General features: G+C 41.2%; 1 protein-coding gene across 3 annotated transcripts in view; it reads right to left on the bottom strand.

The window, feature by feature from the left end:
• The window catches only part of Pde7b (phosphodiesterase 7B), a 334788-nt gene that overhangs the window by 140546 nt on the left and 171194 nt on the right, over positions 1–23048 (bottom strand). The window contains exon 1 of one of the 3 annotated variants that reach the window (XM_021174160.3): positions 20397–22330. The exons of the other annotated variants lie outside the window; for them this stretch is intronic. Coding sequence (XP_021029819.1) covers positions 20397–20634 — 238 coding nt within the window. The 5' untranslated portion in view covers positions 20635–22330. Of the gene's footprint in view, positions 1–20396; positions 22331–23048 lie in introns of those variants that run through there. 3 annotated transcript variants of the gene reach the window in all.

Raw genomic sequence — 23048 nt, forward strand, 5'->3', positions numbered from 1 at the left:
TAATAACAGAAAAAAACCAATACAAGGACAGGAACCACGCCCTAGAAACAACAAGAAGGTAATCCCTCAACAAACCTAAAAGAAGACAGCCACAAGAACAAAATGCCAACTTTAACATCAAAAATAACAGGAAACACCAATTTCTTTTCCTTAATATCTCTTAATATCAATGGACTCAACTCCCCGATAAAAAGACATAGACTAACAAACTGGCTACACAAACAAGACCCAACATTTTGCTGCTTACAGGAAACTCATCTCAGAGAAAAGGATAGACACTACCTCAGAATGAAAGGCTGGAAAACAATTCTCCAAGCAAATGGCATGAAGAAACAAGCTGGAGTAGCCATTCTAATATCTGATAAGATTGACTTCCAACCCAAAGTCATTAAAAAAGACAGGGAGGGACACTTCATACTCATCAAAGGTAAAATCCTCCAAGAGGAACTATCAATCCTGAATATCTATGCTCCAAATACAAAGGCAGCCACATTCATTAAAGAAACCTTAGTAAATCTCAAAGCACACATTGCACCTCATACAATAATAGTGGGAGACTTCAACACACCACTTTCACCAATGGACAGATCATGGAAACAGAAACTAAACAGGGACACAGTGAAACTAAGAGAAATTATGAATCAAATGGATCTGGCAGATATCTACAGAACATTCTACCCTAAAACAAAAGGATATACCTTCTTCTCAGCACCTCATGGTACCTTCTCCAAAATTGACCACATAATTGGTCACAAAACAGGCCTCAACAGATATAAAATTATTGAAATTGTCCCATGCATCCTATCAGATCACCATGGACTAAGGCTGATCTTCAATAACAAAATAAATAATAGAAAGCCAACCTTCACGTGGAAACTGAACAACACTCTTCTCAATGATACCTTGGTCAAGGAAGGAATAAAGAAAGAAATTAAGGACTTTTTAGAGTTCAATGAAAATGAAGCCACAACATACCCAAACTTATGGGACGCAATAAAAGCATTTTTAAGAGGAAAACTCATAGCTCTGAGTGCCTCCAAAAGGAAACTAGAGAGAGCACACATTAGCAGCTTGACAACACACCTAAAAGCACTAGAACAAAAGGAAGCAAATTCACCCAAGAGGAGTAGACGGCAGGAAATAATCAAACTCAGGGGTGAAATCAACCAAGTGGAAACAAGAAAAACTATTCAAAGAATCAACCAATCAAGGAGCTGGTTCTTTGAGAAAATCAACAAGATAGATAAACCCTTAGCCAGACTCACTAGAGGGCACAGGGAAAGCATCCTAATTAACAAAATCAGAAATGAAAAAGGAGACATAACAACAGATCCTGAAGACATCCAAAACACCATCAGATCCTTCTACCAAAGGCTATACTCAACAAAACTGGAGAACCTGGATGAAATGGAGAAGTTCCTAGACAGATACCAGGTACCAAAGTTGAATCAAGATCAGGTTAATGATCTAAACAGCCCTATATCCCCCAAAGAAATAGAAGCAGTCATTAATAGTCTCCCAACTAAAAAAAGCCCAGGACCAGATGGGTTTAGTGCAGAGTTCTATCAGACCTTCAAAGAAGATCTAATCCCAGTTCTTCACAAACTATTCCACAAAATAGAAACAGAAGGTACTCTACCCAACTCATTCTATGAAGCCACAATTACTCTGATACCTAAACCACAAAAAGACCCAACAAAGATAGAAAACTTCAGACCAATATCCCTTATGAATATTGATGCAAAAATCCTCAATAAAGTTCTTGCTAACCGAATCCAAGAACACATCAAAACAATCATCCATCCTGACCAAGTAGGTTTCATCCCAGGGATGCAGGGATGGTTCAATATACGGAAATCCATCAACGTAATCCAGTATATAAACAAACTCAAAGACAAAAACCACATGGTCATCTCCTTAGATGCGGAAAAAGCATTTGACAAGATCCAACACCCATTCATGATAAAAGTCTTGGAAAGATCAGGAATTCAAGGCCCATACCTAAACATGATAAAAGCAATCTACAGCAAACCAGTATCCAACATCAAAGTAAATGGTCAGAAGCTTGAAGCAATCCCTCTAAAATCAGGGACTAGACAAGGCTGTCCACTTTCTCCATACCTATTCAACATTGTACTTGAAGTCCTAGCCAGAGCAATTCGACAACAAAAGGAGATCAAAGGGATACAAATTGGAAAAGATGAAGTCAAAATATCACTCTTTGCAGATGATATGATAGTATATATAAGTGACCCTAAAAATTCCACCAGAGAACTCCTAAGCCTGATAAACAGCTTCGGTGAAGTAGCTGGATATAAAATTAACTCAAACAAATCAATGGCCTTTCTCTACACAAAGAATAAACAGGCTGAGAAAGAAATTAGGGAAACAACACCCTTCTCAATAGTCACAAATAATATAAAATATCTTGGCGTGACTCTAACTAAGGAAGTGAAAGATCTGTATAATAAAAACTTCAAGTCTCTGAAGAAAGAAATTATAGAAGATCTCAGAAGATGGAAAGATCTCCCATGCTCATGGATTGGCAGGATCAACATTGTAAAAATGGCTATCTTGCCAAAAGCAATCTACAGATTCAATGCAATCCCCATCAAAATTCCAAATCAATTCTTCAACGAATTAGAAAGTGCAATCTGCAAATTCATCTGGAATAACAAAAAACCTAGGATAGCAAAAACTCTTCTCAAGGATAAAAGAACCTCTGGTGGAATCACCATGCCGGACCTAAAGCTCTACTACAGAGCAATTGTGATAAAAACTGCATGGTACTGGTATAGTGACAGACAAATAGACCAATGGAATAGAATTGAAGACCCAGAAATGAACCCACACACCTACGGTCACTTGATCTTCGACAAGGGAGCTAAAAACATCCAGTGGAAGAAAGACAGCATTTTCAACAAATGGTGCTGGCACAACTGGTTGTTAACATGTAGAAGAATGCGAATCGATCCATTCCTATCTCCTTGTACTAAGGTCAAGTCTAAGTGGATCAAGGAACTTCACATAAAACCAGAGACACTGAAACTTATAGAGGAGAAAGTGGGGAAAAGCCTTGAAGATATGGGCACAGGGGAAAAGTTCCTGAATAGAACAGTAATGGCTTGTGCTGTAAGATCGAGAATTGACAAGTGGGACCTCATGAAACTACAAAGCTTCTGCAAGGCTAAAGACACCATCAATAAGACAAAAAAACCACCAACAGATTGGGAAAGGATCTTCACCTATCCTAAATCAGATAAGGGACTAATATCCAATATATATAAAGAACTCAAGAAGGTGGACTCCAGAAAGTCAAATAACCCCATTAAAAAATGGGGCTCAGAACTGAACAAAGAATTCTCACCTGAGGAATACCGAATGGCAGAGAAGCACCTGAAAAAATGTTCAACATCCTTAATCATCAGGGAAATGCAAATCAAAACAACCCTGAGATTCCACCTCACACCAGTCAGAATGGCTAAGATCAAAAATTCAGGTGACAGCAGATGCTGGCGAGGATGTGGAGAAAGAGGAACACTCCTCCATTGTTGGTGGGATTGCAAGCTTGTGCAACCACTCTGGAAATCAGTCTGGCGGTTCCTCAGAAAATTGGACATAGTACTACCGGAGGATCCAGCAATACCTCTCCTGGGCATATATCCAGAAGATGTCCCAACCGGTAAAAAGGACACATGCTCCACTATGTTCATAGCAGCCCTATTTATAATAGCCAGAAGCTGGAAAGAACCCAGATGTCCCTCAACAGAGGAATGGATACAGAAATTATGGTACATTTACACAATGGAGTACTACTCAGCTATTAAAAAGAATGAATTTATGAAATTCCTAGCCAAATGGATGGACCTGGAGGGCATCATCTTGAGTGAAGTAACACAATCACAAAAGAACTCACACAATATGTATTCATTGATAAGTGGATATTAGCCCAAAACTTAGGATACCCAAGATATAAGATACAATTTGCTAAACGCATGAAACTCAAGAAGAATGAAGACCAAAGTGTGGACACTGTGCACCTTCTTAGAATTGGGAACAAAACACCCAGGGAAGGAGCTACAGAGACAAAGTTCGTAGCTGTGATGAAAGGATGGACCATTTAGAGACTGCTGTATCCAGGGATCCGTCCCATAATCAGCTTCTAAACGCTGACACCATTGCATACACTAGCAAGATTTTGCTGAAAGGACCCAAATATAGCTGTCTCTTGTGAGACGATGCCGGGGCCTAGCAAACACAGGAGTGGATGTTCACAGTCAGCTATTTGATGTATCACAGGGCTCCCAATGGAGAAGCTAGAGAAAGTACCCAAGGAGCTAAAGGGATCTGCAACCCTATTGTTGGAACAACATGATGTACTAACCGGAACCCTGGAGCTCTTGTCTCTAGCTGCATATGTATTGAAAGATGGCCTAGTCGGCCATCAATGGAAAGAGAGGCCCATTGGACTTGCAAACTTTATATGCCCCAATATAGGGGAATGCCAGGGCCAAAAGAATGGGAATGGGTGGGTAGGGAAGTGGGGGGCGCTATGGGGGACTTTTGGGATAGTATTGGAAATGTAATTGAGGAAATTATGTAATAAAAATATATATAAAAAAAAAAAAAAAAAAGAGAGCAAGGCTGGGTCACAAATGCTGTCAAAGATGAGCTTGCATCATGAGAGCAGGGGCTCAGGACCGAGGGCCCCCTGTAAAGCAGGAATCCTCAGTCACTCTGGTCTCCAACATGGCTGGATGGGCCTTAAAATACATTAACTCCACTAAGAGTTGTCAGGGTATACAGTATAGCTATGAGTGTGTGGCACGCTTGTATCTGCGGACATCTGAGCTGCAGGCTGCAGGAAAGTGCAAACTTAATCCAGCAGTTGATAGCTAGGGTTCACTTTCAGTTTGGGGAGCTGCTAGAGAGATGCAGCTTTAAGACGTTAGGATGCATAACGTGTAAGAAGCTTTGCTGGCACCGTTGAGACTCTTCCTCCTTTCCATCCTCCTGCTCCTTGGACACTTTCGGTTTTGTCCAGTCTTCCTTTCCTTTTCTTTTGCCCCATCAGATTTTCTTGTATGTTTTAGCCTTACAGGACTCTTGTTGGGCAGATTGTGCTTAACCAAGGCAAGAGTCTTGTTTTCTTCCTGTGGTTAACCCAGTTCCTCTAGCCCCAACTGTTACCCGTGCCACACTGGTAACCTTACTATGGAAGTTGACTCGGCAGTCAAGGAGTTAAAGATGTCTGGACTATAGCTCCCTGTGCATTTGAATACTCAGTGGCTAGTCATTTTTGTAGTGCATAAGAACAAATCCTGTTGTTTCCAAACTTGCTGTGTTTCCTTCCGTGTAGTATGTGTCTCTTAATCTACACATGTACATTATAAGTTTTTGGAATCATTGGGTTAATTAATTTTTAATAGTTTTTTTTTGTAAATTGAATAGAATATTAAGCAAAGGTTGGGAAATGGGTTCAAGTAAAACAAAACTTGCATTTAGATGTATTATGTTAACTCTGAACTTTCAAGCCACCATTCAGTTTTTAGTATCGCTACCTGTGCTGAAGGGACATCAGTGAACTGAAGGACTCTGTCTTTGTATGCAAAATAAAAGGAGTGTCCCACAGAATTCAAGGCAAAGACTCAAGACTGATGTGCGAATTGCTTAGAACAATTTAGCAACATTGTATACTTAACAGGTGAGTGTCTGCCACATTATAATGTCAGATATGCATGCCAGGATGGGATTCACAGAACTTCCTGAGTTGGACATTCTGAGGGACAGTGCTCTGACCTGACAGATGCACAAGGTTACAAACCTTTTGTCTTGGTCTCTTCCAAATCCTGTGCATGGGCTTGATCCCTGCCTGGGTCACAGCAGCCCAAAGAGAGACCACCTTTCCCTCAGCATCCACACTGAGCAGTCTCTTTGGAACCACCTTCCACTGAGATGGTTCATAAAACTCTTCTCAAGTTGCAAGTGGCACACCTAAATAGCTGCTTATATTCTTTAGAAGGGCATCCTCTGTTACTACACAAAGATCCCTCATCAAACATTGTCCCACACACTCAAAGCCAGGAAAAATGTTTTTCTTCCTGAAGATAATGGATGTTGTCATCTTTTCTGTCTCTTTTTTTGCCCTGCCCGCTAAGAAGTTCAGATGTCAGCTTTCCTTAATTCATTCTCATAATTGTTTGCTTTCTCTTCTACTTTATGTAGGGCTTTTGTTACACCATGACACAATGACTTTATGACTTTGCATAAGCTTTTATAAGCTTAGAACTGTTTTTAGAAGTAGGTAGATATAGAGCGAATAAGTTCTTATTCTTAACCCTTTTTGTTTAAAAATTGTATGGGGTATTATTTTATTTTTAGTGTTAGATATTAAATGCAGAGTGTTACATATACTAGGAAAATGTTTTTTCCATAAAGCAACATTCCCAGCCCATTATTAACTCTTGATTTAAACTCTTACCTTACCACTTGAGTAACCTATGCATGAGATTTCTCCCTTCTGCAGATTATAGAATGGTTGACTTCCACATTTCTGGTTCTGAAGTTAAAAGAACTCAGAGGGGAGAGTGCCAGTCTAATTTATATTTAATCAGCCCACTAATTTGTTGTGCTAAGGAGTTAAGGAGGCCAAAGAAAGGTGAATATAATAAAGATGTTATGAAATGGCTTGGGTCTGGTAATATATCTTTTTAGCATTTTAACAGGGGCATACTGCATAGCCACAGATTTGTTCTGAAGATTGGGAAAGCTGAACTTTAGGAAGCAAACTCCTTTTGAGATGAACCAGGCTTTTCTTACCTCTTATAAACAGTTAGTTGTATCCAAGGTTTCTAATACACCAAGCAAGACAAATTTGCCACAGGGCCAATTTAGCAGCTCTGTGTAATGTCTTTGAATATCTTAATGTTGACACTAGCTCCAGAATTCAAAATTTCAGGATCTGCTTCTTGGGGAGAGAGGAGAGCAGAGGTCAAACAACACCCCAGTTCAAAGGGGCTGAAGATGCACTTGGCGTATTTGGGTTGGCACTCTGGAGCCGCGGATGCTTGCGATTGCTTATCTGACTTATCTAAACTGCTGACGTCAAAAGAATTAGGCTAGGAATCTTATGATTACAGCCTTCCTTGTGATCTTTTCTGGTATTTCCTGTTTCCTGTCAGGCCAAATATACTTTGAGAGTAGGTTATTTTATGGCATTTCACTGTTTCTGCTTTGGCTAGAGCCAGGGGTACAGGGAGCAATGGGTAAAAATAATTTAGAACAACACTGGAAAGCCCTGACCATCCCATACCCCTCACTGACATTTCTTTTTAAATATTAAAAAAAGTTTCACCGTGACTTAGAGTAGGCTTAGCTCATCTTTGACAGCATTTGTGACCCAGCCATGGTACGTGAAGTGGTAGAAGCCACTTTGATAGTAGTATTTCTGTTAGTTGTTTTGGTTAGCCAGGCAGGTTGTCCACACTGCAATGCAGGTGGCTAAGCAAACTTCTGCACAAAGGGAGGGGTTCGGAAGAAGGAGGGAGAAAAGTGTCCCCTGCAAAGGCTGAGCTCTTGTCTTTGGGGGCTACAAGTAACTTAGAGAAACAAAGGAAAGCAAGTGGTCGGGATGGGCTTTTCCAGTTCAAAAGAATCTTGTCTAAATGTTGCTAAGTCTTTACTCAAGTACTGAGCACAGGCCACGGAGGACAGTCCGTGCTGTTTGCCAAGGATTGGACACACAGAGAGGCTAATTCACACTGGGTTATGGGCAAACACTGCATACTCACATATTCTGGGGGTGTGAATGTTTGCACTTTGCAGAGCCCAGAGGACAACCTTGGGTGCCCAGGTGCCGTGCTTCTCTTATTTTCTGAAGCAGGGTCTCTCATTGTTGCAGAACTCATCAAACAGGATATTCCAGGCTGCCAATGGGCCTGGGAACCCACTTTCCTCTTTATCTCCCCAGAGCTCGCCTTACTAGTATGCTCCGTAACTCCCAGCTTTCTCGTGTGAGTTTAGGGGACTTAACTCAGAACTTCTCTCTTGCTAGGGAAGTAGTTTAATGACTGAGTGATCTGCTCAGCCCCAGAACACACTTCTCCATCCATCACAAACTGGCTCAGACTGGACCAGCCTTCTGAAACTTTGATGTAAAAAGAAGCAGCGTGATTATGGGAAGGTGACCATGACTTATGATGGTCAATGAATCAGAAGGGTACACTTCTGTCTCCTCCTCTTACATATAACCGCCTTTACCAGCACAATCTCTTTCTCTTCTGGCATCTTGATGTAGTGAATACCTGCCCTGTAAGTATATCACACTCAGTCTAGATGGAAGAAAGAAAAAGGAGGGGTTGGGACTTTCCCAGACGTTTGATAATCGAAGTTTGATTTCTTTTAAGTTCTAGGGTTTAAACCTGGGGCCATAGGCATGCTAAGAAAGCACTCTATATATTTGGTTTGAAAGTTAAAAAAAAAAGACATTTCTGGGATAGCATTGGAAATGTAAATGAGGAAAATACCTGATAAAAATATTTTTTAAAAAAAAAGACATTTCTTTTTGCCCTTCCTTCCTTCCTTCCTTCCTTCCTTCCTTCCTTCCTTTTCTTTTTCTTCTTTTCTTTTTTTTTAAACAAATACATGCACACATTTAAATGAAGAACTAGAGTGTTCCTTGTCTGAATTGCTCGGGACTAGAAGTATCCCAGGCTTGGCTTTTGGAATACTTGGCATTATACAGAATGAAACATTCTCGGGGTGGGACCTAAGTCTAAATGTGATTTTTTTTTTTTTTGCCTTTTGTATACGCCTTTTACACGTACAATGAATGTAGTTTTGTAAAATACTTTTTGTGTGTGGCCTTTTCCTCCTGTGGTGCTATGCTGATGTATGTTTTTCATATGATTGATACTCAATCTGTAAACATATAATGCTCTTGGTTCATGTAGAGGTAGGTAGACTTACATAATATAATCACAGACGTTAAGGACTTGAAAGGAAAAAGGATGGATTAGATTGCATTTAGAGGGACTGTCAGCCACTTTGAGAAGAATTTGGAACTTGACCAACATAGATAGTGTGGTTGTATCCATAGCCTGGCTAGCTGATGAGACCTTCCTCACGTTAGCCCTGTTCAGTGAATTGTCATCTTTGGGGCCCTGAGTATATTATGTACTTCTGTAGGTTTTTAGTTTCTTCATTTTAAAAGGAGTAGTTTAAATAGATGTTTTTAAAGGCCCATGTCCATTGTAAAATTTAAAGAATTCTATACTTTCTACTTATCCACTTTCAATAGCTCTACAGGGATGAAGAATTCTCACCTACATGTCACCTGATCCCTTGAAAGTCTTTCTGTTTTCCTTTATCCTTCACTCCAAATCTTGTAACAAGGTAGTTGATTGCGTTGCACCCCCAACCATCTCTTGAACTTTTCTTTGCATTAATTCCATCCTAAAAGAGAACTTTCTAACATTTTGTGGAGATTTTTTTTCCATTGTAAAGATACACTTATAGCAATCAGAATAAAACAGCATCTTCCTAGGTGACCCTGGAAGGTGGCCAGTCAGCCAGTGCCTAGTTTTCATAGAGTACCTGGCACACACATGTGATCACAGGTGTAATATTTTATCTAAGTCATTATAAATGACACAAAGCCTGTTTCTAGTGTCTACTTTATCATCGACTCTGTAGCACCTTCACTTGGAGGAATTGTTCTTTAAAAATTATTTTTAAAATGGCAACCTCAAAACAGGGAGAAATATGACAGGATCAATAGGAAGCAAAGGCTGGTTAGGTTTTGAAGAATAAAGTCAAACAGCGTCCTGAACTGGAGGAGGAAACTAGCATTCTATACTGGCAGCTCTACATAGAAGACTCAAGAATTCAGGCATTCAGGATGGATGACTGAGTGATCTGCTCAACCCCAGAACACACTTCTCCATCCGTCCCAAACTGACGGATATTTTACCATATACTAATATGGTAAAATACTAATATGGTAAAATATACCATAGTATATTTTACCATATACTAAAGTATATACCATAGTATATTTTACCATATACTAAAATTATTTGTATAGTATTTCTCATTTCTCTCTGTGTCTCTGTGTCTCTGTGTCTCTATCTTTGTATAAGTTATTAGGAACAAAAGGAAAATATTTACCATGTCAAACTTTTCAACATATACCAGCATGGTCACTGACTGTTAAACTTAACAGTCATAAATTCCTCAGGATCTCTTCATCCCAAGCCTTCCTTTTCATAGGCCACTGTTGTCACAGTGATCTAACAGGAGGATTTGTCTCATCACATCCCACTCAATGATGTGACTGTTGCTCATTGTCTGGAAGCTACACTCCTTAGAAGAGCAGGTCAAACCATTGACATCGCAGCTTCTTGTTTTTCTGACCTCACCTGCGTTCCACCCTTGATAGAAGCTCTCGCTGCAATCTGCCTTTCCCAGAGGCTCTTGCATTTCCTCCTACACTTTTCCCCCATCCTCTTCTAGCTCGTCTTCATTTGCAGATATATAACCTACCTTAGGGAATATCTCAAAAAATTACTTTCATTCTGATCCTTATTGCCCACTGTACAGACAGGATCAATCTCTCCCTGTGTGTTGATAGTTGTCATAGGTTTTACTTCTGTAACTCTAGTATATCATGTATTACATTCATTTTATCCACGTTCTCTGTTTCTATTTATCCTCTATTTACTCATCTACTTTAATATCTTTTGTTCATGAGTTTTAATTTTCAAAGAACCCAAAGAAAATATCTCACACATGATGACCACTAAAATTTAAATGAAGGATGTTCCTAACCCTTCACCTTGTTTCTGCAGATGATTGCTTTATGTATTATAAAATATATCCCATTCTACTTTTATACCACAAGCTGCCTGTGTGTCTGTATATTCTAATGATCCATAATGCCTTCTCTTCTTCCTGTCCCCATGATTGCATCAGTATGCTCTGCACCCAAATGATCCGATCCAATCCAATCCAATTCAATCCAATTCAATTCAATCAAATTGCTTTATAAGAGTAAACTTTATGATTCTTTTCTGAATGTCTTGAATAACTAACCAGTAAATTTAGACCTCAGTTTCTCCTAAGTTGGAAATACATCATTGATTCTTGGTCATTGGGTAATATAAGAAACTAAATAAATACTAATAAATACTTGCATATGATAGTAAAACACTATTTTGCATTCTTTAGCCTCAGAGGATAATTGTATATTTTTGGAGGATTTGAAATATTTAAAATTTTCTTTCTTTCTTTCTTTCTTTCTTTCTTTCTTTCTTTCTTTCTTTCTTTCTTTCTTCCTTTCTTTCTTTCTTTTTAATTCAATGATTTTCATTCACATTTTGCCAGGCCTGTGTTACCAAGACAAACTGGGACTTCCTATTTTAAAGAGGGCAGAAAGAATTTGCTTCCTACTTTACATATCTGGAGAACATACCATTTCCTGGTTGTACATCAGTTTGGCTTATATGTGTTTAGGAAACTAGACATAGATCCAAGAGAAGAAGGGTGGGTGGATCACCATTCAAAGGAAGTCAGGGTTCTAACATCCAGTAAGAGAAAGAGCAACAGGTCATCTCTCATGTCTGCCATCTTGAAAGAGGCAACTATGATTCCAGTTCCAAAGTTAGGAGAACATAAGGGTCCCTGCGACAGTTCTGGCAGTTCCCAATTGCCTAGAGGCCAGGAGTCAAAAATGGAAGGGAAGAGGGCAGAGAAATTTCCAATGAACACATTCAAACAGTGAAAATGTAAGAAACCTGGGCAGAGTACAAGACAATCCATGATTGCGACACAATTCCAATTAGTAGCAGATAGAAGATTTATTTATTTATTTTATGTATATGAGTATACTGTTGCTGTCTTCAGACACACCAGAAGAGGGCATCAGACCCCAATTAGAGATGGTTATGAGCCACCACGAAGTTGCTGGGAATTGAATTCAGGAATCCTGGAAGAACAGCCACTGCTCTTAACTGCTGAGCCATCTCTCCAGCCCCAGTAGCAGATAGAAAACCACAACTTTTCATATGGAAACTAATCAGAAAGGCGTGATTTACACAGATCTTGTTTCACCAGGAAGTGGTGGTGAACGCCTTTAATTCCAGCACTTGGGACGGAGAGGCAGGTGGATCTCTGTGAGTTTAAGGTCATCCTCATCTGAATTCTGGGACAGCCAGGACTTCACAGAGAACCCCCAACTAACCTCCCCCCAAAAGAAAGAACAGAAATCACTAAGAAGCCTCTTGTTGCATGTTTCATATGCATTCAGCTGAATGTTCCGCAAAACCTTGAGATGGTTGCCAAAGTGTGTGTGCATGTGTGTGTGCATGCCTGTGTGTGTGTGTGTGTGTGTGTTGGGAGCATTCAGATGCAGACCTATGTCATGGACAAGTATTCACAAGACAACCCGAAGAGACGGAACACCCTGTTGTTAATTAGAAAGATGGGTTTTCAGAGGTACCTATTTTGATGTATAGGGGTTCTGTGAGATACTTGGCATCATCTCAAAAGACTCAGGGAAGGAAACAGGAAAGAGGAGCTGTGCTTTGCCTTTGATGACTGCCTTGTATGATTGGTTGAAAAGAGAAATAGCTATTCTCTTACTGTACCCAAGGCTATTCACTTCTTTTCTGGTTACTACCTTAGCCAAACATTTATACTTATTACTCAGGGACAATCTCATCTTCATTTTGTTTTATTTTGGCTCTTATATCTTAGTTTCTGTTACTACATTCAAGAAGCCGCCATTCAGTCTCTCTTGAACTTTATTCTTTATCCCCTGTTCTAGCAATTTCTCTCTCTTTTTTCTGTATTAAGTTGTGTTCCTCTGACTCAGGGCCATCAGCAACTCAGTCTCTCTTCATCTTTGTCAAACATTTGCCAAATTGCATATGAGCTGATTTTAAGTTTTATCCTTCTACTAGTGATAAGATGGGATCTGCAGGCTCTAGAGCTCCCCCAGAACCCAAGTATCACTGCTAAAGTAGCAAAACACTCAAGACATTCAGGACAGACTTTGGCTGAGACACACTTGGAAGGGAGGGCTTGGAAATCTGTAGTTTGAAGAAATTTAGGGCAAGTGTAAGGATATAAAACTTATCTCTTAGAGCAGTTTCTTAGCATCTTTGAGACAGATATCAGTTCCAGAGAGGCATGTATGGAAATGCCAAGAGAGACTGACAGAAAAGGAACACTGCTGCCTGTATCTGTAGACTATGGCATATAAAGTCCCAGGTACTGTGTGTGAGCTCTGTTTACTGTTTTCATTACGGTGAGATGAAATCTGCTTACTGTGAAGTGTACCGATGACCAATGCCAGGGACTGCAGCCCACGCAGACAGAGCACTAGGGCAGAGCACACACTCTCAGCTGCTTCTGTGTCCTCACTTCTAAGGCTGTCCTTTTAGAGATTAGCTCGATGTGAAAGTCCGTGCTCCCATGCAGTTAAATGGGGCTTGTTCAAAGCAAGCATGACAAAAAGGAGAGGAAATGAGACTGTCTCGAGGCAGAGGGCATGGGAGGAACATCCGTCAGCAGCAGCAAAAGCTCATTGGTGGGGCCAGGTAAACAGCAGACTGCACAGTCCATCTTTGAAACCATGCTGGAGAATGCGCTGAGTGTTACTTGTAAAACAAAAACAAAACAAAGCAAAAAAACTACCAAACAAAAACAAACAGAACACGACAAAAATAACAACCACCACCACCAACAAAACCAATGCCCAAACCAAAGCAGCTTGGGAAATTTTATGTATATCATACAAGAGATCCAAACATAGTACTTAATTAAGAATTATAAAAGCATGCCCAGAACTTAAAATGCATTTGTACTTAAAGTTTATAATTATCAGTAAATTACGACTTCTATTGAAGAACAAAGTACTATTGTACATTAGTTTTGAATTTCGAAATTCACTCCTGTGTATTCTTTTACTTTAAGAGCTATAATGACTAGTCCCAATCTGCTGTAAGAATAGAAGACTAAAAACGATTCCACTAAAAGGAAGAACGCCAATTCCTGTTTCTCGAATTATCTGTTCTTGGAGAAGAGGTACTCATTTGTGCACTTAATGACAGCCTGCAAATGATTTTATTCCTTCTGATAATATTTCTCACATATGAAAATGCATTTGAGTGGCTGACAAGAAAAACATGTTAGGGAGAATACAAAGAAAATAGGATGTTCTCTAGACGTTTAAAGAACAGGGACTCAGGGAGGGAGGAAGCAGACAAACACCAACTATAACAAAATAAAGTGTTTGCCTGTGAAATACGTATTAGCAAAGTTCTGTGTGGGTCTGGGAAGGCACATGGCCATCTTGGGTCATTCATTCTGGCCCTAGGACTTCATGTGGGTAACAAAACCCATGTACGTCCAAGTCCCTGGGTAAAATGGCTAAGTGTTGGCACATGGCTTATGCATATCCTCCTGTGTTCTTCAAATCATTTCCATCTCTCATATAATCACAATACTGGAACAAAGTGTAAATAGCTACTCTAGAGCTATTTAAGAAATGACAAGCAAAAGTCTGTATATGTTCTGGACATGTGTGATTTTGTTATTTTTATTTTCAATCCACAATTGACTGAGTCCCCAAGTGAAAACCCCACAAATATAAAGGGCCAACCATAGTTCAGTAATCTTAGAAAGGGTTTGTGAAGGACCCGGAATATGGGTATTGCCTTAAAGAATAGGGAAACTGGGGACCTGGAAGAAATTCATTTTAAGCCTTGGTGACAATGAATGGAGAGCTGAGAGGAGGTGGTGGGATTCTCGAGGAGGAGGAGGAGGAGGAGGAGGAGGAGGAGGAGGAGGAGAACTCAGAGGCCATCAGTGACAACCAAGCCTGGGAAAGTGAGATTGTCCCGGGGAATCAAGAGCCCTATGAAGGATGAAAGATCGAGATTTTTCTTTGCAGACAAAGGAAAAATCAGTGAAGGATTTTGAAGAAGGGTGAGGTGAGGAAACTATGGTTTTAACACTGGTAATCTAAATCCCAGAGTTGAAGGAAGAGATGTGGGGAATGTACTGTTGTTGGACACAACAGCAAGATTCCAAAGAGAGCAACAGGGGTCCAGGCCAGAGCCCCTTGAGTGAGTGGAGGAAGGAGGGTGTGAGACGGCATCCAGGAAAGAAAGAACTCCAGTGTATACATGCTATGTATACAGTGTATACATGTATATATATAGTGTATACATGGTATGCATTTACCAAGGATGGAGAGAACTCCAGTACATACATGCTATAGTCAGCATTTACCAAGGATGGAGTAGTGTTTAAGGTCTTTCTAGATTGATTTAGCAGTATCAGCTTATTTAATCCTCTTAATAACCTTATACAAAGGTTCCTATTATTACCATTTCCTTTTATAGAAGAGAGACTGAACTACCATGGGGTTAACATGCCCAGGGTCTCAGATAGCCCATTAGTGTGCATGCAGGATGTAAACAGCTTTAAATCTCAATTCTATGCTTACAGTCTCTCTAAGCCTCCCTCAAGGGCTTGGAGCCAACTGTGATTAGGGAACAGGAGAAAACTGTGTTACATTTGAATGTCTGTCATTCAGAAAAAGGAATTAATGGAAAGCACATGTCTGGTTCAAAGAATTTTTCTTTTTTCCTCCTCCATTTTTATTGACTATTTATTTATTTATTTATTTATTTATTTATTTATTTATTTTGTGTAAGGCAGGGTCTCATTCTGTAGCTCAAGTTGGCCTGAGACTTGTCATGTGGTCCAGGATGGCCTCAAACTCATGGTGATTCTCCTGTCAGCCTTGAAATGTTAGAGTCACAGTAAGATCTAGCATACCTGGCTTGTCTTTTGGTTTGGATTTGCTCTTATGTTCCATTTAGAGGAGGGATGACATCGTCAATGACATCATTCAGTAAAGCTACAGACCAAATGTCGGGTAATAGGCTAATGTCCACAGGCGGCAGCCTTAGAAAAAATGTTATGAATTAATATTAGAATATCCCCCCGTTGAGGCTAATTGATTCTTCCCTCAAAGCAATTTGTTCTGTTTTGAACGAAATCATTAAGCCCCGATGAGCGTTTGAAAGGACATATGAATTTTTATAAGTGTGCTTTCTCTCACCAGCTCTCCTGTCAATATTTTGAGTGGATGGAGAACTTTAAACTAGCAAGTGCTTGTTTTCACACTGAAGCTACAGGCAGAGCCCACGTTCATAAATGCACTACCAGTCTTCTCTCATTAAACCCCTGATTCTTCTTTCAGCTAGTGTCGTCTAGCACAGTCCCCGGTATACACTAAGCATCTGATAAATGTTCCCTGAATCATAATGATTAAAGTGCTCACTCTTCAACATAATTTATGTCATGCCTGTTACTTAAGACACTTTTAAATGCCAGGCTAAGTGTCAATTTAAATCGTAGAGTTCTGGATTTTCTTGGAACCCTTTGGGAGATTTTCTTGTCTGTCTGTCATTTGCTGCTCAGGTACGTTTCTGATATTTGTGTTCTCTTGGAAGTACATGACGGGCAAGAGCTAGAAAGGAAATGGGCTGTGTTCTTTCCTTCAAACGAGTCCTGTGCTTTCTTATTTTTCTGCAACCAATGCCCATTAAAATAAGAAGAGATTTAATAAATAAGTAAAACATAATACACAATCCAGGTTGGAGACACCAAAAGGGAAGGAAAGTATATATAGAATTTGGAGTTCTGTGGTTGAATCTCAAAGTCAAATTATCTATTCAAGTAAGAACAGGCTCTGCTGGAGGCATCTGAACTTATATCTGCTGCTGCTGAGAATCAAAACTGTCACAATGTTTGCACCCCTAGTGTTTGGGAAACCAGTAATTCTTTACCCACTTCCATCCATCCCCACCCCTACCCCCATTTTTGATGCCTGCTCTCCAAGTGCTGCTGGAAGCTTTGAGGGCCGGAGAAGACTGTTCTCCACACCTTCTCAGCACTGGAGGCTTCTACCTAAAGCTAGAGCTCTTCCCTCCATAACCAAGCAGAAAAACGTAGGGAAAACACAGTCCTGACATTTTAAATGATACTATTATATTTTGGTTTGATGGAGGTTTTTTTTTTTTAATTTTAATTGTATTCAAACATTTTGGAAACTGAAGTGCTTGTACGGTTTCAGATGCAGAGGATTCTTAAAGTCAACAGTCATAACCACCTGTGTTAATTAGCTACCCTCTAATAGTCTGTGAGCTTGTCTTTACAGGGAAATATTATTTTTGGTAAATACGCATACTATGATACAGAAATAACACATATCAGTAAAAAACTTTTAGCCTAAATTAAATATAAAAACAAGTTTTTTAACTGAGCTTTTGTTTTTTCTTTTTGAATCATGAGTTTTGCTCCAACAGCAGATAACTACAGAAACCACATCCCACCTTAAGTGTGAATCTAAACACCTAGCCTGTGTTCTGTTCATGTAAGTTTTGTGACTCGGACTATTAAGATCCCACTCTGGGGGAATCGTGAGACAAATGTTGAATCTTTCTGAACTATTCACCTCATTTCTAAAACACAGGGACTAGCTAATTAGATGATCTTTTGCTTCAAGAAAGGAAAAACAGACAAGAGTCCTAAGAGTGTTTCTCTCTTAAACTACAAGATGGAACCCAGTAACTGCCGAGGCATTCTGACTTTGGTTATTGAGTTATTAGTCCTACTCTGGAAACACCTTTGAGAGTGAGCCACACCTGGGGCAATGACCAGTTTAGGGTCACTCTCCACACAGCCATGCATCTCATATGGTATGAAAGTTCCCTCCAGCCTGCTGCCTAGAGCAGCCACCCAGGGCATGCTGACCTGTCACCTCCCTAGCCATTCCTTGCCCTCTTCTGCCTTCCCTGGCTTGTAATTCACTGTAGCTCATCTTGAATTTCTCATGAATGGATATTTCTATTTATTCTCTCATCTTTCCTTTTTCATCCTTTTATTACCTAACAAAATACCTCAGCTGTTTCACCATAAAGAACAGAGTTCTAGTATTGTCTAAAGAAACATGAGTACAAATATTAGTGCCCTTCACAAGGGAGAAGGAGCCAGTGGCTTTTGTCTTTAGAGTCCTATAAAGTGACTACTGATGCTGTTCAGAATTTCTGCAATTTTATGGTTTTTAAACACTTAAGTCTAATCATCTGTTATCACAGGCAGTCAAAAAATATACACAGAATTTATAATATTGAGCTTCCCTTTTTTCAGTAATAGCATGGAAAAATGTTGCATGCGACCTATCAGTTGCTTTCTGGGAAGATGGGAATGGAGGGCAGGGATGCTTGAATTTGATTTTGTAGTTTGAATAGAACATTTTCAGTTGGGTGAGCCAAAGAAAGACATTCGAAGCACAGGGCGAGATTTGGAGGCAGGCACCACTTGATGCACAGTTTCTTAATAAGGTTGTCAAGTTTCTGTTGACTGAGGATTGTGAGGTAAGTGATATAAGGGGATTCATGTAATTTGGATTTACTTTGGTGCTTTCTCCCACATCTCCCCCACACCACCCCATATACAATGGAAAACAAGCCAGGCTATTACTGCCTAGGTCTAATGGTGGGAATGATGACTTTGAAGAGCACTTGTGGCTTGCAGAAAAGACACAGGCAGTGGCCAAAGACAGGCTGAGGGCCAGAAGGAAGGCGACAACTCAGAAGGCAAAGCCACACATCTCCAGGTTCACCATCCTGGCCCTGAGCTGATGGGTGAGAGGGTTTTGTGCTCACATCAAAAATTGTGAGACTTTTCTTTCCCTGAGAAATGGGGGTGGGGGTGGGGGACAGATGAGGCAAACAGGCATCCCAGAGGAGGCATTTAAACTGCCAGTCTCATTGCAGGCCAGGTGAAGCAGATGTGGTGTGAGTTAGGAGATGGCAAGGGGCAAGGGAGGAACCAGTGGGAAGGTGTGAGAGGCTCAGGGTCAGGCATCTGTCCACATGACATGTAAAGAATGATGTGCGACTTTCCCTCACAGACAGGCTGGCAAGCAACGAGTGTGGACGTTTTATGAAGGGGAGTCATTTGAAATACGAACTTTAATCATCTCAGTCAGCTACACGAAGCAAGGGTTAGCACAGCTGTGGTGCCTTGCTTGCATCCACTGCCTAGGTGGCTTCGGTCTCCCTTGCCCTGCTACATGACATATGAATGGCTTTCCCATTACCTCATTTCTTCTGACCAAGACCCACTTCCATTGGCTTCCCACTTGCAGATGCCACACAACCTCAGGCCACTGTCTCACTTTTCCTTTCTCAGTGCCCAGATACTCATCGTTTAGTAAAGAGCATTCGTTTCTTTTCTTCCTCCCAGACTCCCCCCGCCCCCAGCATTACTTTTTAATAGTATTCTTTATCAACGATTGATTTGGCAACTTAATGGAAAACAAACGACAAACCTCTCTGCAACAAGTTATCTAAAACAAAACCAGGGGGAATTTTTATTCTCAGCCCATTTCCGTGAGAAAAAGGGAGATGATTTTGGTCTGTCTTTCTGCCTGTCCCATCACTCAGTGCCGATGGCATGTCAGGATTCTGCTGCACGGAGATGGCCGGGACATAAAAGGCATAAACACACTCCTATGACTTCTTCTCCAAGGACCCACTTCTTTCTACTCACCAACAGATTTCCCCAGAGGAAGGGAGCACCCAGCCACCAGTTGTGGCATTTGTAGTTTAAGAGCCCCCAAGGGTATCTTGGCTCCCCTCCCCATTAGACACACAGGAAAGATCCAACTGACTGTCCAATCCCAAACAGCACATTCTTATGACATGAAAAAGCCCTTCTGACTCATCATCACCACACTTGTGGATGACCTGAGCTTTCTTCATCTCTGTAGGGGTATTATTCATCACTTGCCCAAAGAGGAAACTGAGGCAGAGTAGTTGAGTAACTTGCAAGGATTGAGAAAGCCTGCAGACCACACTCAGTTCTAGAAGCACGATACACATCATATGTTGCATCGTTGAAAACTGGAGGATACATTTTTTTACTTAAAGACATGCAGATAGCAACCTAAAGGAATTACTCTTTTGGAGACTCTGCTAACTATGGACAGGAAATATTAGGAGTAGGATGGACATTAAAGAGAATCCGACTGCACTCTCTGCCGTTGGGATCCGAATAGCAGAAGGTTTGACCTGGTTAAGTCCGCAGGGCAAGCCTGCAGCAAGTTGACCCGTATTCTAAGATTGTTGATTTCCATTCTAATACTCCTGCATCTATCACGCTCAACATAGAGATGCTTTTACAACAGAACAAACATTTGTAAGTCAGCCCTTGAACCCTGTCCGCACAGCTTGCCTCCCTTTCTTGACCCAAGTACTGGACCCAGAGTGATGAGACCTGTCCGGGTTACCTTCTGCACTCCACAGTCAGTTTACCTGGGAAGCTGTGGGAAGCATCTTCATTTTCCAGAATGCCTCTCGGTTTGGTTGCCTGTAGCTCACTTTTGGACTTCCAAACCAGCTTTACCATCCTGATCATCTCTGGCAAGTCCCAGGGTAGCGGCCCCTGCTGGCACCCCGGCCTGCTGCCGAGGGAAGAGGGTAGCACAGCTTCTGGGGCTGTCCACCTCCTGCCTAGTTCTGCAGAGTGGAAGTACCGCTCTAGCACAGGCATTCTGCCCTGTTCCCCAGAAGAAGAGGTAGGGCTGCCGCCGTCGCTGCTGCTGCTGCTGTTGTTGTTGTTGCTGCTGCTGCTGCTGCTGCTGCCACCAGAGGGGAATTTCTTCCCGGGCAGCTGCAGGCAAACCCGCGTGAAATCCTCTCCAGCCTTGGAAAGACAAGCCTCCTCCAGCCTGGCACAGCCTTTCTGGCTTTCCCAGCCCCTGCACAAAACACTGGCGACGAGAAGAGACCGCTGCACCGCCTAAGGTTCCTCACTGCTGAGAAACCGTCTCTGGACTCCTTCCTTCCTTAGAGATACAGCGCATTTTCCTCTTCTCTCCCAGGCACTGAATTCACAGCACTTAATTAATCCCAGGCTACAGCTGGAACGACAGCAGGAGTGGGGAAAGCCATGGAGGAGGCTTCAGCCTTCCCTTCGCCTTCCCTCTTCTTCCTCTTGTTTGTTTTCTGGGAGCTTTTTTTTTTTTTCCCTTTTTTTTTTCTTTTTTCTTTTTGCTGCTTGTCAAGTTTGTCAAGTGGCTCAGCTGTGAAAGACTTCAGGCAAAGACTTGGGGCCCCGCTTTGCGTGACTCTTTGAGGGCCCCCCCCCCCCTCACAGGCTAGTTATCTGGAAGTGTCAGGTGAGGGGTCAATCTATGGTACAGGAAGCCTAGAAGCTTCCCAGACTCTGGTCGTGCAAATCACAAGGAACTTTGAGCAAAAATCCGGGAAGCTGAGCTCTGGAGTGCCTCAGCAGCAGCTTCTCCTTGGGAGGGCCTGGTGGGGGGCCTGCCTTGTCTGTTCACAGTGCTGCACAGGATGGGGGTGGCTGGATCCCAAGGACCACAGTTCAAACACTCTCCTTCCTCCTTCCAGACCCCACCCACTTTACTGTCAAAGTTCTCTGCAAACTAACCGGGTTTTGGTCCATTAGTCAAATCCCTTTGTAACCTCAGCTGCCCTTCAAGTTGGAAGGAAATAACATTGAATCACATTCCAAAGCTGACTGGAAAGAAGTGGATTAGGGAAGTGTCAGAGTCCTTATGCATTTGCACAGGGTGTCTGTTTAGCTTGGACACGTGGATCTGGATGGTTAAAAACCCATTTTCAAAGGGCAGTCATCATTTTAAAGGGTGTTGGTAGGGGGTCATAAATGGCCTGAAAAAGAAAGTGTGGCTGGTTCTTTTCAAAGAGACCACACTGTGGGCTTAATATCTGGGCCACTGACTACTGTGTCCCCACCCCAGAGTGGAGAATTGAGGACAACTGTGGGCCAGGCCTCTTGTTTCCTGAGGTTCAGAGATGAAGGCGCTGACCCTGGAAGTCAGAGCCAACACAGCAACAGAGATGCCCCCTGTCGCTTATGTGAAAGGCCTTGGACATAAAGGAAAGTGGGGTGGTATTGGCGTGGCGTTTTTGCCAGCAAATTGGGTTTGTAGGAACAATTTGAACTTGCACATTCACTCAGAAAGGCCCTGTTTTCTTGAAAGACATTGTAACAATCCTGTCTTCCTCCAGGCTCAGTGTCTCTGTGTTGCAAAGGCCTTTGTTTTGCTTGGCTCTTTATTTTTGCTGATGTACAAGTTGTTGCTCCCGCTCTACATTCCTATGGCTGGTTGATCACACGATCCTTTGATGTTTCTTTAGGGGAGCATGGAGGAGATTTGGGGCCATCGCAGGCTGTTTTATTCTCACTGTTCTGCCCTCCTTGTGTACTCTGTTTTCAAAGTTGAAAGCAGTAAAGCTCATCACATTTTTTGTTACTCTTCTAAAACTATGGTTAGTTAATAAGTTTGATTTTTAATAATGAATTATTTTTCTCCTCTCTTTTCTTGTGGATAAAAAAGTATATTGTGAACTTGCTTTCTTTCCTAGTAGATGAAAAAGGTCAATACCTCTCTCTCTCTCTCTCTCTCTCTCTCTCTCTATATATATATATATATATATATATATATATATATGAGTGACTACTTTTCTGAGAATTTTATATTAAAATATTGCAGCTTTTCTATAACAACGACATATTCATACAACCCAATAGGCAGAAATCAGTGATCCACTCTATCTGACAGATGACTTTCTTTAACTCCCTCTGTTGAGATAAAAGCATTTATAAAGCAATTGGATGTGTCTGCAGTTTGACAGTTCTTCCATTAGACTCATGGCATCAAGCATCGCAGGAATCAGAGACTTCTATGTAACAAGCACATCTAGATGGCTGTCGCACTCCGCGCCACACTTCCTAAATAATGTCTTAGCCTCACTCCTCAGTCACAAACCTCCCTGACTTGAAGGGTTTCCTAAGTGTTTGACTATTTTTATTTTTGCTCAGTTATTTTGCAAGAGTACTTAGCATCAGGATATCCTGACCCTTGAAACAAAGGGGTTAAGAACAAAGAAGACAAACGTATGCTATGATATATCTCA

Source organism: Mus caroli, unplaced genomic scaffold (assembly GCF_978045245.1).
Source record: "Mus caroli unplaced genomic scaffold, Mus_caroli_1 scaffold_9, whole genome shotgun sequence".
Classification (NCBI taxonomy): Eukaryota; Metazoa; Chordata; class Mammalia; order Rodentia; family Muridae; genus Mus; species Mus caroli.